General features: G+C 35.5%; 3 protein-coding genes across 3 annotated transcripts; all 3 read left to right on the top strand.

The window, feature by feature from the left end:
* Positions 1 to 289: 289 nt before the first annotated feature.
* Positions 290 to 5,140, top strand: LOC145905840 (mRNA cap guanine-N(7) methyltransferase-like). The gene is made up of 9 exons (XM_082993145.1): positions 290 to 478; positions 547 to 655; positions 1,038 to 1,156; positions 1,457 to 1,579; positions 2,800 to 2,981; positions 3,331 to 3,495; positions 3,749 to 3,866; positions 4,066 to 4,213; positions 4,541 to 5,140. The coding sequence occupies exons 1-9, from the start codon at positions 383 to 385 to the stop codon at positions 4,675 to 4,677; spliced, it is 1,197 nt and encodes a 398-aa protein (XP_082849271.1). The 5' UTR covers positions 290 to 382; the 3' UTR covers positions 4,678 to 5,140.
* A 1,197-nt stretch (positions 5,141 to 6,337) lies between these two features.
* On the top strand, positions 6,338 to 7,964 carry LOC145906531 (uncharacterized). The gene is made up of 3 exons (XM_082993962.1): positions 6,338 to 6,576; positions 6,774 to 7,024; positions 7,766 to 7,964. Exons 1-3 carry the CDS (start codon positions 6,363 to 6,365, stop codon positions 7,949 to 7,951), a joined length of 651 nt encoding a protein of 216 aa, XP_082850088.1. The 5' UTR covers positions 6,338 to 6,362; the 3' UTR covers positions 7,952 to 7,964.
* Positions 7,965 to 8,846: 882 nt separating this feature from the next.
* Positions 8,847 to 12,458, top strand: LOC145905798 (3-ketoacyl-CoA thiolase, mitochondrial-like). The gene is made up of 9 exons (XM_082993086.1): positions 8,847 to 8,949; positions 9,204 to 9,370; positions 9,493 to 9,738; positions 10,149 to 10,296; positions 10,892 to 11,067; positions 11,290 to 11,419; positions 11,599 to 11,669; positions 11,805 to 11,959; positions 12,220 to 12,458. The coding sequence occupies exons 1-9, from the start codon at positions 8,934 to 8,936 to the stop codon at positions 12,302 to 12,304; spliced, it is 1,194 nt and encodes a 397-aa protein (XP_082849212.1). The 5' UTR covers positions 8,847 to 8,933; the 3' UTR covers positions 12,305 to 12,458.

Below are 12,458 nucleotides of genomic sequence, written 5' to 3'. Positions count from 1 at the left end.
AATAAGTTAAGAAGAAAAAGGTTTGTCGGCGAGCCGGATGCTAGCAGTCTTTGGTCCGTCTGGGTATTAAGTCAGGAAACATGCGCATGGTGCTGCTACTTCTATGTGTTTTTTACAAGTTTTACGCATTGCCTTACATTTTTGCCATATCGTTTGTGTTTAACGTTGTGGAGAGTTTTACAGCCCATGGCCAATGGTAAAAAATAAAAAAAACCTTTAAAAAATATTTCCCATTTGGTGGTTCCCCATACTAAGATTGATGAGATGTGAATGCATTTGTCCACGGGAATTGTTGTATAACTGCTGTGCACAAAATAGTCATCGTAGTAATTTACGTTTGTACATTTTGTTTTGCTTCTTAATGTTGCAGCTAATATAAAGGATGAGTTACCGTGGAGAAAGCTCATTCAAGAGACATCGTGATTCATATAATGAAGAACCACACAGAAAGTCTGGGAGAAATGAACATGCCAAAGTGGTAAAGTTTATGACATGATTGCTTTGTCGTTTTCACCAACATATTTAATATATGTGTTACATTTAAAGGTTGCTGATCATTACAACAAGCGTGAAAATGTGAGTTGTGAAATTCGAAAAAACAGCAAAATCTACTTTATGCGCAACTTCAACAATTGGACCAAATCAGTTTTAATAAGTATGTTTAATCTAAATTAGTCAAAATACAATTTTCTAAATCTGTACAATTTTCATAAAAAGTAAAACATACTGAGGAATTTTAAATCAATGGTTCTCTTTCTTTTACTCTTGCAGTCCTGTAAAAATTCCAAGTATAGTTTTGTGACACAGGGAAACTATATTTTGAAATGCAATGGATAGAAAAGAAGGATAACAAAACAACATTTAATGAATGTAAAGTATGCATTTTGCATCTCAGAAAACTGTGATTGTTACGATGTTTACCAAGTGCAAACTAGCTGACTGTATTTTGAGAGACACCAAAAAAAACTGGCACAAGTCCGAGGACTGGTATTTAGAAAACACTTCTTTTAAACTTATTGTTTTGTTTTTAAACACAGAAAAGTATCTCGATAAGTTAAGGGATGGAAATTGGAAAATGAAACCCACTGTCCTTGATCTTGGATGTGGAAAAGGTGGAGACTTGCTGAAGTGGAACAAAGGAAATATTCAAAAAATTGTAAGCATACGTGGCAAAATAGTTTACATTGCATGTGAGAAAAAAATGCAAATTTTACATAAAACTATAAAGTTAAGATTTTGGGCAGTATTGTATTTATGAAATGATGATGTCATTCTTACTAAGCACCCAGGTGGTTGAAACATGTGTTTGTTGATCAGAATATTACCTTTGGCTTGTTTATTCATACTAGTTAACTCCAAGTTTTTTGCACCTATGAGATGGTGATATATGTTTATTTATTACTATTGGTGTCAATGTGCAGATCTAAAAATGAGAAACAAACTTTTTTATCTGTAGATTTGCACTGATATTGCAGCTACCTCAATAAGCCAATGTAAGGAAAGATATGAACTTTTAAAAAGGAGGTCAAGAAATGGACGAGTTTTCGGTGCTGAGTTCATCGTTGCAGATTCTGGAAGAGTAATATTATTTATTATTATTATTATAATTACATCAATGATAAATGCCAAAGCTAAGAACGTACTGACTAGCGTTTTTATAACAAGGAAGGTGTTTGAAACACAATTGTGATTATTATCAGTGCAAATAATGACGGACCACCAATGATCATGCAAGTGTTGTCACGCGGTTGAGATTTGTTTTACCGGGTTGTGACTTGCACTACTTGTTTGCTTGTTGATGGACATTTTAAAAGTTGGCAAATTATAAGCATCAATTTCCTAGCTTTGGTATTTGTCTTTGCAGTATTTTTTTAAGCATATGAGTTTATGATATAGTAGCCATATTTATTAATATGAGTATAACAGCTTTTTACATATTACTACTGTCACAGCATTTTGTGATACTTGTGTAATGGAACTAAATCTGTTTGTGGTTTCATTACAAATGATGTGAAATGTAGACTGTTTTGGTGACAAAGGCTGAAAGCCATTATGCCAGTGTACTCACACAATTAGTATTTGTTGCAAAATAATGATCACAAGCAAATGGTTGTCTTTCTGCAAAGTTTTTAAAGAAACAGAGTTAGTATTTAACATAGTGTAACACTTTTCAAACCAATGTCATGCCAAGGTGAAACTGCATGGCCAGAGTGCAGCACTGAAATAAGGTCTTGGCTAAAATGGAATAGATCTAAATGTGCCAGATAATGATACACAATAGAACTTTATCAGTCAATACACAAAGACATAATTGCAATACTTTTTTATTTTACTGATTTATTAAGAAAACCAGGTCTCTATCTAAGCCATGCCCTCTGAAACAAGTCTAGGGTTAGGTTCTCAACATATTCAGTGCATCTGTGAACTGTGGTATTACAAGGTTTATGTATTAAAAAATCATCGGCTTTTCAAGTAAACCCAGTGTGTTAAGTACAAGTTTGCAATTTTTTAACTTTAATTTGTATTAAACATACATTTTAGATCACAACATGCAAGTATTGTTGTGTGCACATCATTATCAAGTAAAATGCTGTTGTATTTATGGCACTATTATGCACTGCATCTTTGGTTTGTGAGTGGTTGCTAGATGAAAATTTTACAAACATTTCTGGTTTGTAGGCTGTATTGAGAGAAATAATAATATCCTTTTTTTTGCATAAAATTGAAAGACTAATAATACATTAGTTGTATGATTTCAAAAGTAGTTTTCTTTCAACATAATTTTTCCTTTTTATACAGCAAAATCTCCAAGAAATGTTATTAGATAGCAAATCAACAATTGACATAACCAGCTGTCAATTTGTGATCCACTACACATTTGAGAGTGAGAGCCAAGCACACAAAATGGTACAGAATGCTTGCCAAAACCTTAGAGAAGGAGGTTATTTTATTGGAACAACGGTTAATGAGAGAAGAATGCTGTAAGTAGTCGCATAAACCAAAACAAGTAAATAAACTTTTGACAAATAGTTAATTAGTCCGTAAGTAGGTTCACTGGTATCGCAGCCTAGGTATTGCCGCCAAACTATGGCTGGGATCACCAAAAGTTCTTTTGCAGTGGGGTCATATAGAATAATAGAATAAAACTCTTCTTGTGGTAAACAATGATGTACAAATGCCACATTTTGTCTGAGGTCACTATGAAAATGGGCACAAGTTTATTAAATGTTTTGCCTTAAAGATAATATACCCTAGAAGCAAATAATGTTGTCGCATTGTTTGTAAAGTTTTGTACTTTTTTTTTATTTGTACGTTTTTTATTCATTGTAGACACAATTTAAAAACTGCCGATGGAAACAAGTTTGGAAATGACGTTTACAGTGTTGAGTTCACCTCAAAAGAAAAATTCCCAGATTTTGGATGCCAATATCAGTTTAAACTTGATGATGTTGTTGATTGCCCTGAATTTTTGTTGAAAAAAGATACTTTAGTGAGGTAAAATAAATCATTTTGTATATTTTTGGTTACGAATAATTTACAGAAAAACTGGCAAAAGATTGCTGAAAATTCTTTAAAGAAAAAAACATTTATTTAAACCAGAGAAGGCAAACAACAGGAAAATATTACTATGTGTTATGTCTACAGCTGTAGTAAGTTGATGTATCAAATAAATGATACATTAAAAATCCTTGTACCTGTAAAATTGGGTAACAAAGGATGAGTTTACTTTTATTAATATTCTTTTTAGACTTTGCCAGAAATTTGGCATGAGGCTGATAGAATGGAAAACTTTTGCTGAATTTTTTGATGAAAATTCCAAGGACAATGAAAACTTTAAATTAGTTAAAAGAATGAGTGCACTGGAGGTAAGCTTTTGGTGCATGTACTGCTTCTACGATTACTTACATAACAATTATTTTTAAAAAAAATGCGTTACAATGAACTATAAAAAACGTTTTTTACTAGCTTACCAACAGTGATATTTTCTATGTTTAAAAGTACTTGATTGTGTTTGTGAGATAACAAATTTTTACCTCGGTACAAAGACGTTGTTTGTTTTCTTAGGAGTTTCCACCTATATCTGGTCCACTGAACAGTCCCATACCATCGGATTATGATCATGCTAAAAATGAGTGTGACCGAATTGCTGCCAAACATCCAGGCAGTCATCCAAGAGTTGCAACTTTGTCTAGAACAGAATGGGAAGCTGCAAGTATGTTGTGTTGGATTGAACAGTGACAGTGTAGAACTAAAAAAACTATGGTGGTTCCAGTGAAAATGTCAATGTGATCAAAGTCAATTTTAAGCCAACCCTCCTGTCTGCTGTTGCAGCCATTTTTTATTTCCAGGACATAAGGTATTAGAACCTCCCGGATCTGTTAAAATTTGCTATGTGACCTCATTTCGGGAAGAACTATAATGTGATTCATGAAATACATTGCCTGTACTATGATACATTACATGAATACAAACACTACAATTCACCACATGAAGAAATATGGCAAAGACCATTGTTTATTGTGTTTATTTGACTTCACAGGTATCTACGTCGTTTACGCATTTGTGAAGGACTCAAATTCCACTTCAAAAAGAGGGAATTCCCCCACAGGAGAATCATCACACTGCTGTGATAATTCGCCATTACAGGAGGAAAAGATACCAATGGTCATCATTTGATATCTTTGCACAAAATAACACTTGGTTTGTTGTTGGGTATTACTAAGACAATCATGTTTTGCCATCATTGGCCTGGTAAAAATTGCAAAAATTTGCTGCCAGCTGTATTTTTCTGGACCTTCGCTTATATTTTTATCTGATCTACGGGTATTGCGACATGTAATGAATATTTCAAACGTTTGTGAGAAGTGCAAAAGTTTAGTATTGCTGGTAAAACAACAAGTGCCAGCATATTCAGACTTTCACAAACTAATGCTATTTAGTGTTTCTTCTGCGTAACGTTGCCGAGTTTTGGGTGAATTTCTGCACTTTTGTAGTGACAAAGTTCAAAAATGAAGAACTAATACCACCGCTCCATCCTTTATCAAGGTTATAAATGTTTTGTTGAACTATATTTTTTTGGCAATTATTTGAAATGTTACGTGCAAGAAAGCAAGACGTAAAATGTAAATACAAATTATTTGGCAAGTTACAACGGATCAAATGTTGTTACATGCAATAGTAAGAGTCAACGTTCCGCAATAATCTCCTGAACAGAACAAAAGCGCTAAGACAATGTTATTACATCTGAATACTGGAAACTGTGGCGAATTCCACATTCATACTGGAGAAAACGATCAGCGCTTAAACGCTCCTGTCGCTGCACAACACATGTATACAAAGAAAAAAGGCCCTAATACATATAACTATGCTATGGCCGAGAGTAAAGAAACAAAGTCATTTCAATCACGCGTACAACGCATGCCCAAGTTGTGATGTTCAACACAGCGACACAGAAAAAAAAGTTGGAAACGCAAACCTAATTTCCGGTTTAGGTCCAGTCCTGTGACCGGACAATTTAGCAGCAAAAACTTGCAGAGCTGGTGGCAGCAGAATAAACGCAAGGTAGTGACATTATAGTTGCAAACCAAGCCCTATAGTTATGCAGCATAACAAACTACGTAATTAAGGTTAAATTAAACATAGGTATATCCTTGGCAAATAATTAATAAGGTCAAACCAAACATAAACAACCTATTTATAGGGCACTTGGGTAATCAAGCCATATAAGTAATTGACGTAATAAACTAAATCGCCAATTTCAAGTTGCACAACAACTCCTTACAAGGTATCTTACATCAAAACGTGGCCAACCGCAGACTATATAAGCAGAGCGGATGTGAAATACAATTTAGTCAATGTATTATCACAATAAATGGATATATGGACAGCTATGATTGGTTGCAAGCTTTGAAAAGGATTTACGGGTACAGGCAAGCAGACTGCTCTGCGTACGGGGTCTCGCCAGGGTTAGTGGCTGATCAGGAATTACTGCGAGATTTCTTTACCTCGCCGCGGAATCACTGTTCACATCAAAGACCGATTCAGGATTATTTCACTTATTCCACACTCACGCATAAGTGGGTGATTAAAAAAGGTGGTTACCCAAGTTTCGAAAGGCCACCGAATTTTGAATTCGTTGGGCGGGGTGACGAAGTCCGGAGTTACAAATTTGTTACTTGTATGACGAAAGACGCGAAATTTCTCTGCAAATAAAATTTTTGGCAAAGTTACAGCTTGACCCATTTCATGTGCACTGTTGAGACACACCACCTCTCGCAGGGGGAAGGTATGGCCACATGAAAGATGATCATGTGTGCGCAGATTATAAATATACATAAAAGTGGTAACTTTTTTGCAGAAATATGTTGAGGTTGGTGTTGATAATTTGCATCGTAGAATTTCTAAAAGTTACTGAGGGAGATGCCGGGTTGTTTGATCAATATTTAGTATGCCGACGAAGTGAACGGTTGTATCGTGACCAAACATCTCCAAGAACTTTGCCTGGAAAACCAGGCAGAAGAGGCCCCCCTGGTCCTCGCGGTCCACCAGGATTCATTGCCAATGACTTGCGCCAATGTAAGGACATTCTTAAAAAAAATCCCTCGTAGAAACGAAAATATAGATTAAGCATAATTACTGCCTTATTCAAATCTCAAATAACTTTGCAATTTTGGTGTTGCGATGTTTAATAAAATTAACCGAAAAATAAATTGAATACAGGAACCATACGATGTAGTCGAAACGGAAATTATCCATATATGCCTTTCTCGCAGATGCTATGGATTGTCGTGGAGTTTTCTACGAAGGTCGTTGTTACTGGCTTCCGATTGTGATTAGCAATTACAGTAGCCCAGCAAGAGCAAAATCTGAAAAACTTTGCAATTTCTTTGGAGGAAGTCTGGTTGATATTACAGACGCAAAAATGTATGGCGCTCTGTACAAATACATACAAATGGCATGGATGATATACTTGGACCAACCGCAATATAATTTTGTTGATGTGTGGCTGGCATCCACGTACCAAGTTAGTTTATTCCAGAACTCACATAATGAAAAAAATGAGCACCTATAGATCCCAGAATTAGACGTGATACCATGCTATCGCATAGCAATACACTGGTGCGCAAGCGTACAACTTGACAGGCAACCTTCACATATTCGTAAGGGATCTCTACCACCGTATCAGATAACGCAGTAATATTACATGCAATGGCATGATAGGCAGGATCGCCCCACTGCGCAGGTCCTTGCTTGGCGATCACAGCTAACGTATCGCGATCATGAGGTTTGCAGGCTTGGCAGCACAGGCAATGCAGCTTAGCTGGATCAACCACTTTTTCCTGATCGCGATACGTTAGCTGTGATCGCCAAGCAAGGACCTGCGCAGTGGGGAGGTCCTGCCTATCAAGCCATTGGATGTTACATTACTGCATTATAGACACAGTTGTATTGTATGTTTTTACTTGAAACATACCGCCCAACGATCAGAAGACGATGAAGCGTGCTGATTTCTAAACAAATTGGGTCATAAAGTGTAGGTTTTATTTCAAATGAGTCAAACTTTTAATCTTTTATTTTGGAAATTCAGAAGGGGCCGTGTAATTCCGTTGGCCTTTCTCTCTGGCTACGCTAAATGTCAAGTGTGTGCTGATACAATTGCTAAACACTTTTATTGATAGATTGTCATAAATAATTTTGAACGAATAAATTTGTTTGCTACATCCAAAGTAATAAAAATCAATCGGAATATTGTTTTTTTTTAAAGAATGGCCGCGTTACACAAAATGCTACTTCGCAATCTGCTTATGTGAGATGGTATCACGAATACCCCAAAACTGGCAATGCAATTGGGTGGAGAGTGGCAACACGGCCTTCAAGGAGCGAACCATATATTGGAATGTTCACAACTTCCGAAGCCAACACATTTATAGTGCCCTTTTGTGGCAAATAGGCCAAAAATATATTTTGTGTTTGTTGAATAGTATTTTAATAATCATGGTTCCATATAAACTTTGTTGTAAATATATAAATAAACATGTAGGAATCATCTTTATGCAAAGAAGTGGGCATAGTTGTCTCTAGATGCACCATGACAATGGTGCAGCATGTAGGCTATATGGTAAAGCAGAAAAGCGACACAGCAAAGTATTAGCCTAGTAGCATAGGCCTGGCCGACTACTTTTTTTTGTTAAAGGTTATAGAACAGAGATCAGAGTATATAGGCTATATGTTAACCTACTGTGAATAGCATGCAGTTAGTTTTTGTGGGACGGTTCTTCAGGGAATGTAAGTACCATGCAAGCACCAAAAAAAAATTACGTTTAGGCCCAAATGAGTGCCGCTGAGCACCTCTGGTGAGGGATGTTAGTTGAAAAAAAAAATCGCCAGTTGACAAAAGTTTGAACGCGGGTTACTCAGCCCCCTTACGAGGTAGCGACTTACTTTCTTTACACAAAAATAGATCACAAGCTGAACTTTGCAACGAAGGAAAATTTAAAAAAAATTACATTCATATTCGAATATGAATATGAAATGTTTGCTATGTCATAACCATAAGTAAACATCGATTCCCGCTGAAATCCTTAAGCACCTCTGGTTACTGGGCTGCAGTGCAGGCAGTTACTGCGGCAAAGTCTCGATCGTACGGAAAATTATATGAATCGACACGGTGTTTGATAAATTTATCTTGCTGCTTTGGAGGGTTGCGGTTTCACATGACCACAACTCATCTTCTGCAAGACGACCTTTGGACTTTTTTTGCGTTGTAGGTAATTCCCCTTAACACTCACATCGATTGGAACAATTGCAGTTCAAAAATGTTACATAGTTTTTGATAAGAGTGAAATAAATTCTCACAAGGTTAATGAGCATAGCTAAGCTCGTTTTAAGTTTTTGGTTGCAGTTACTGGTGTTCACAATTACTGGTTTTCAAAATGGCACTAAGCAAAGGTTTGTTGGAATTTTTTAAAATTTTTTCACAATGTGCTACATACCTGTTTTAATTATAATGTCTAAAATATGGAGTAAGCAGCACAACCTGAACCAGAAAAGTGATTGTGGTGACTATTTTACGACGACCTTGCTGTGTATTGAGTTTGCTACTTTTTAGTTATGATAATAATATCAACTTGTATTTTAGATTTTTTTTACATGAAGAACTTTTTATTTTGAAATAAAATAGTTAGGTGTTTTAATTTTCACAGGTATATTTATTGTTTCTGCGAAAAGAACTCCGTTTGGAACGTATGGCGGATTTTTGAAAGGTCACTCAGCCACAGACTTGCAAGAAATAGCCAACAAAGCTGCCCTGGAAGCAGCTAAAATTTCTCCGGAAAACATTGATTCAGTATTTGTTGGAAATGTTATGCAGGTCTTTTAATATTGTTAAGCACGTGCATGTCCATTGTTACTTAAATTTCTATAGCAAGACCTAGTAATGGTGCATACGTAAAATAGCTCAACAAGAACTATTTATAATTTGTACAATTTCAGAGTGCTTCTGATGCAGCATACATTGCACGTCATTCCGCATTACGAGTTGGAATTCCCATGCATGTCCCAGCACTGACTGTAAATAGACTTTGTGGTTCTGGATTTCAGTCCATTATCTCAGGTGCTCAAGAACTTGAACTTGGCATTGGTTCAATGGCATTGTGTGGAGGATCAGAAAATATGAGTCAGGGACCTCATATGTTATTTGGAGCCAGATTCGGAGTTAGACTTGGTCAAGATTTAAAGGTGACCTGCTGTACAGCTATTTTTGCTGCCAGTCATAGTAATTGATGGGAATTGCTCTTCTGGCACTTGAGTCTCGCCGGATGGTAGACGAAATGTTGGTTTTAATAAACATTTTCGAAACTTAGTGCCAGAAGAGCAATTCCCATTAAGTGACATGCTGTGTTGATTGTATATACTTTTTGGGAAAATTTATGTATATATTCAAGAGAACAAAAATGCTGGTCTATATTGAACTGATATTGGTCTAATTTGTTGCTAAAACGCCTTAAATCAATAAAACAAGTCTTTGTTTTCTGTGCTATGGGCCAGCCTTTTTGTTTTTAAGAATTGTGAGTAAATCAGTAAAAGTGTTCCTATTATTATTTATGTTTTGAAAGCTTGTACTGATTCTTGTTTTGTTTGTGATACAGTTGGTGGATGGTTTGTGGGCTGGACTGACAGACATGCATGTAAAGACTCCTATGGGAGTTACTGCAGAAAACCTAGCTGAAAAATATGGTATTACTCGAGAAGACACTGATGCTTATGCAATGAAAACACAGAATCGATGGGGAGAAGGTTGGTTTGTTTTTACAAGAAAACATAATTTACAATTTGTTGAGCACAATTATTCATGCATCCCCTAATATGTTACTTTAGCAAGCCCCAAGATATATCGTAAAACTCTTCAATTAGCGGTGATTTTATGATATGTCATGTACACCACAAACATAAAACTTTATACAATATGGTATTAACACAGCGTATCTAAAAACAAACGTAAGCATTCAGCAACAATTAGCATTATTGTTACCAAACACATGCAATTTTTTATTAAATCCAAGAACGAAATAGCTTTTTCCAGTGGCTTGGTTGTTACAATGACATGCAGTTTTCACAACAGTCTAAAACCCCTTTCGTGTTACAGAACAAATGTAAGGAAATTGTCAGTGTTAATTTTGTTGCAAACAGTAACTAATTGTGCATATGTCTTACATACGATAATTATCACAAACTAGATCATTCGCAATTTGTAAAACTTTAAACCGACTAAAAATTCCTTCTTATTTTGTTTGGTGTTATAGGTTTTTGGCATCTGCAAGCATTTAACAAACTCTTTGTTAACTGTTGCCGGTTTTTTATATTGGCCTTTAAATTTCATTTCTGTTTTCAGCTCAGAAAAGTGGAAAATTTGATGCTGAAATGATCACAATGACTATTAAAACCAAAAAAGGGCCAAAAGAAGTTAATACAGATGAACACCCAAGGCCTGGACTAACCATGGAAGATCTTGCAAAACTCCCTCCAGTGTTTAAAAAAAATGGGACTGTTTCTGCTGGAAATGCAAGTGTGAGTAAAATTCAATTATGCATTACAAAATGATATCACAAAAGTTTAATTTTGCATTCCAATATAGTGTGTTTTTTTTGTTTTTATGCCTTCAAAGTTGGATTATCAACTTTAATGGATAATATTGTTGGTGTTGTTGATGTAAAACGTTTTGCCTGAGTCCCATAAAATTAAAAAGTTTATTTAGCTGTTTAATTTATGGAATCTTTATGTTCTCTTCAGGGAGTTTGTGATGGAGCATCTGCAGTAGTCATAGCAACAGAGGAAGCATGTCAAAAACACAACCTTAAACCACTTGCAAGAGTAGTTGCTTATAACTCCGTTGGATGTGACCCCAATATAATGGGAATTGGTAAACACAACTTTTTAGTTAAGACTCTTAAACACTCTGGCAAACACAATAAACACAATTTATGTAGAGTTTGTAAATTTGGGACATTGCACAAATAACTGTTTTGCTTGCTAACCTTGTCTGTCTTAATATTTGCGCAAATAATTTGAAATATTTCTTTACACAATCCATTTGAACAGGACCAGTTCCTGCCATAAAAAATGCATTGGCAGCTGCAGATCTCAAACTTTCAGACATGGATATTTGTGATGTGAGTGACATTTGCAATAACATTTGTTTTACATCACTGGGAAATTTTTGTAATGAGCAAAGTTTTTTTGCAGGAGCAACCTTTGTGACGTTTAGAAACAATATACGTTACAAAAATAATTATGTACATATACAGGTAAACGAAGCGTTTGCACCCCAATATCTAGCGGTTGAAAAGGAACTTGGTTTAGACCCGGAAAAGACTAACTTGTGTGGTGGTGCAATTGCTTTAGGACATCCCCTTGGTGCATCCGGTAACAGAATAACAGCACATTTAACCCATCAGCTCAAGTAAGATCTTTATTTTATTTAGTAAATCTTTCTTTTTGAACAAATATGATTTTCAATCATAATTTTTTTGTTATTTTGTAATACTTGTAAAAAACAACCGTTTATAATGTATATAAAGCACTTCATTTTTAGCCTAAAAGATAGTTGAGTTTAAATTATGAATAGCCGCAATTAAGTCATAGAACTGCAATGGCGTTTTAAATATTTTAAAGCAAAACAGTTGTGGTTGTTATGATTCTTCATGTATTTGTTGTTGACAGCAATCGCAACCTGAAATATGCAGTGGGGGCAGCTTGTATTGGAGGAGGGCAAGGAATTGCGGTTATTTTGGAAAATGCATCATAATAATATATTTATGTTTTGCGTCGAGTTACTACATTACATCCCAAGTGATTTATTTTATGGGATCAATGTTTCGTTTAATTTGTTATATGCAATACTAAACATGTATGTGTCGTCCTTCTGCGAACGACGATAGCAGACGATTAAATTTTGTTCA

The sequence above is a fragment of the Ascidia mentula genome, chromosome 6 (genome assembly GCF_947561715.1).
Source record: "Ascidia mentula chromosome 6, kaAscMent1.1, whole genome shotgun sequence".
NCBI classification, from domain to species: Eukaryota; Metazoa; Chordata; class Ascidiacea; order Phlebobranchia; family Ascidiidae; genus Ascidia; species Ascidia mentula.
Note: the sequence above shows the minus strand (reverse complement) of the source record. Positions and strands in the feature narration are given on the sequence as shown.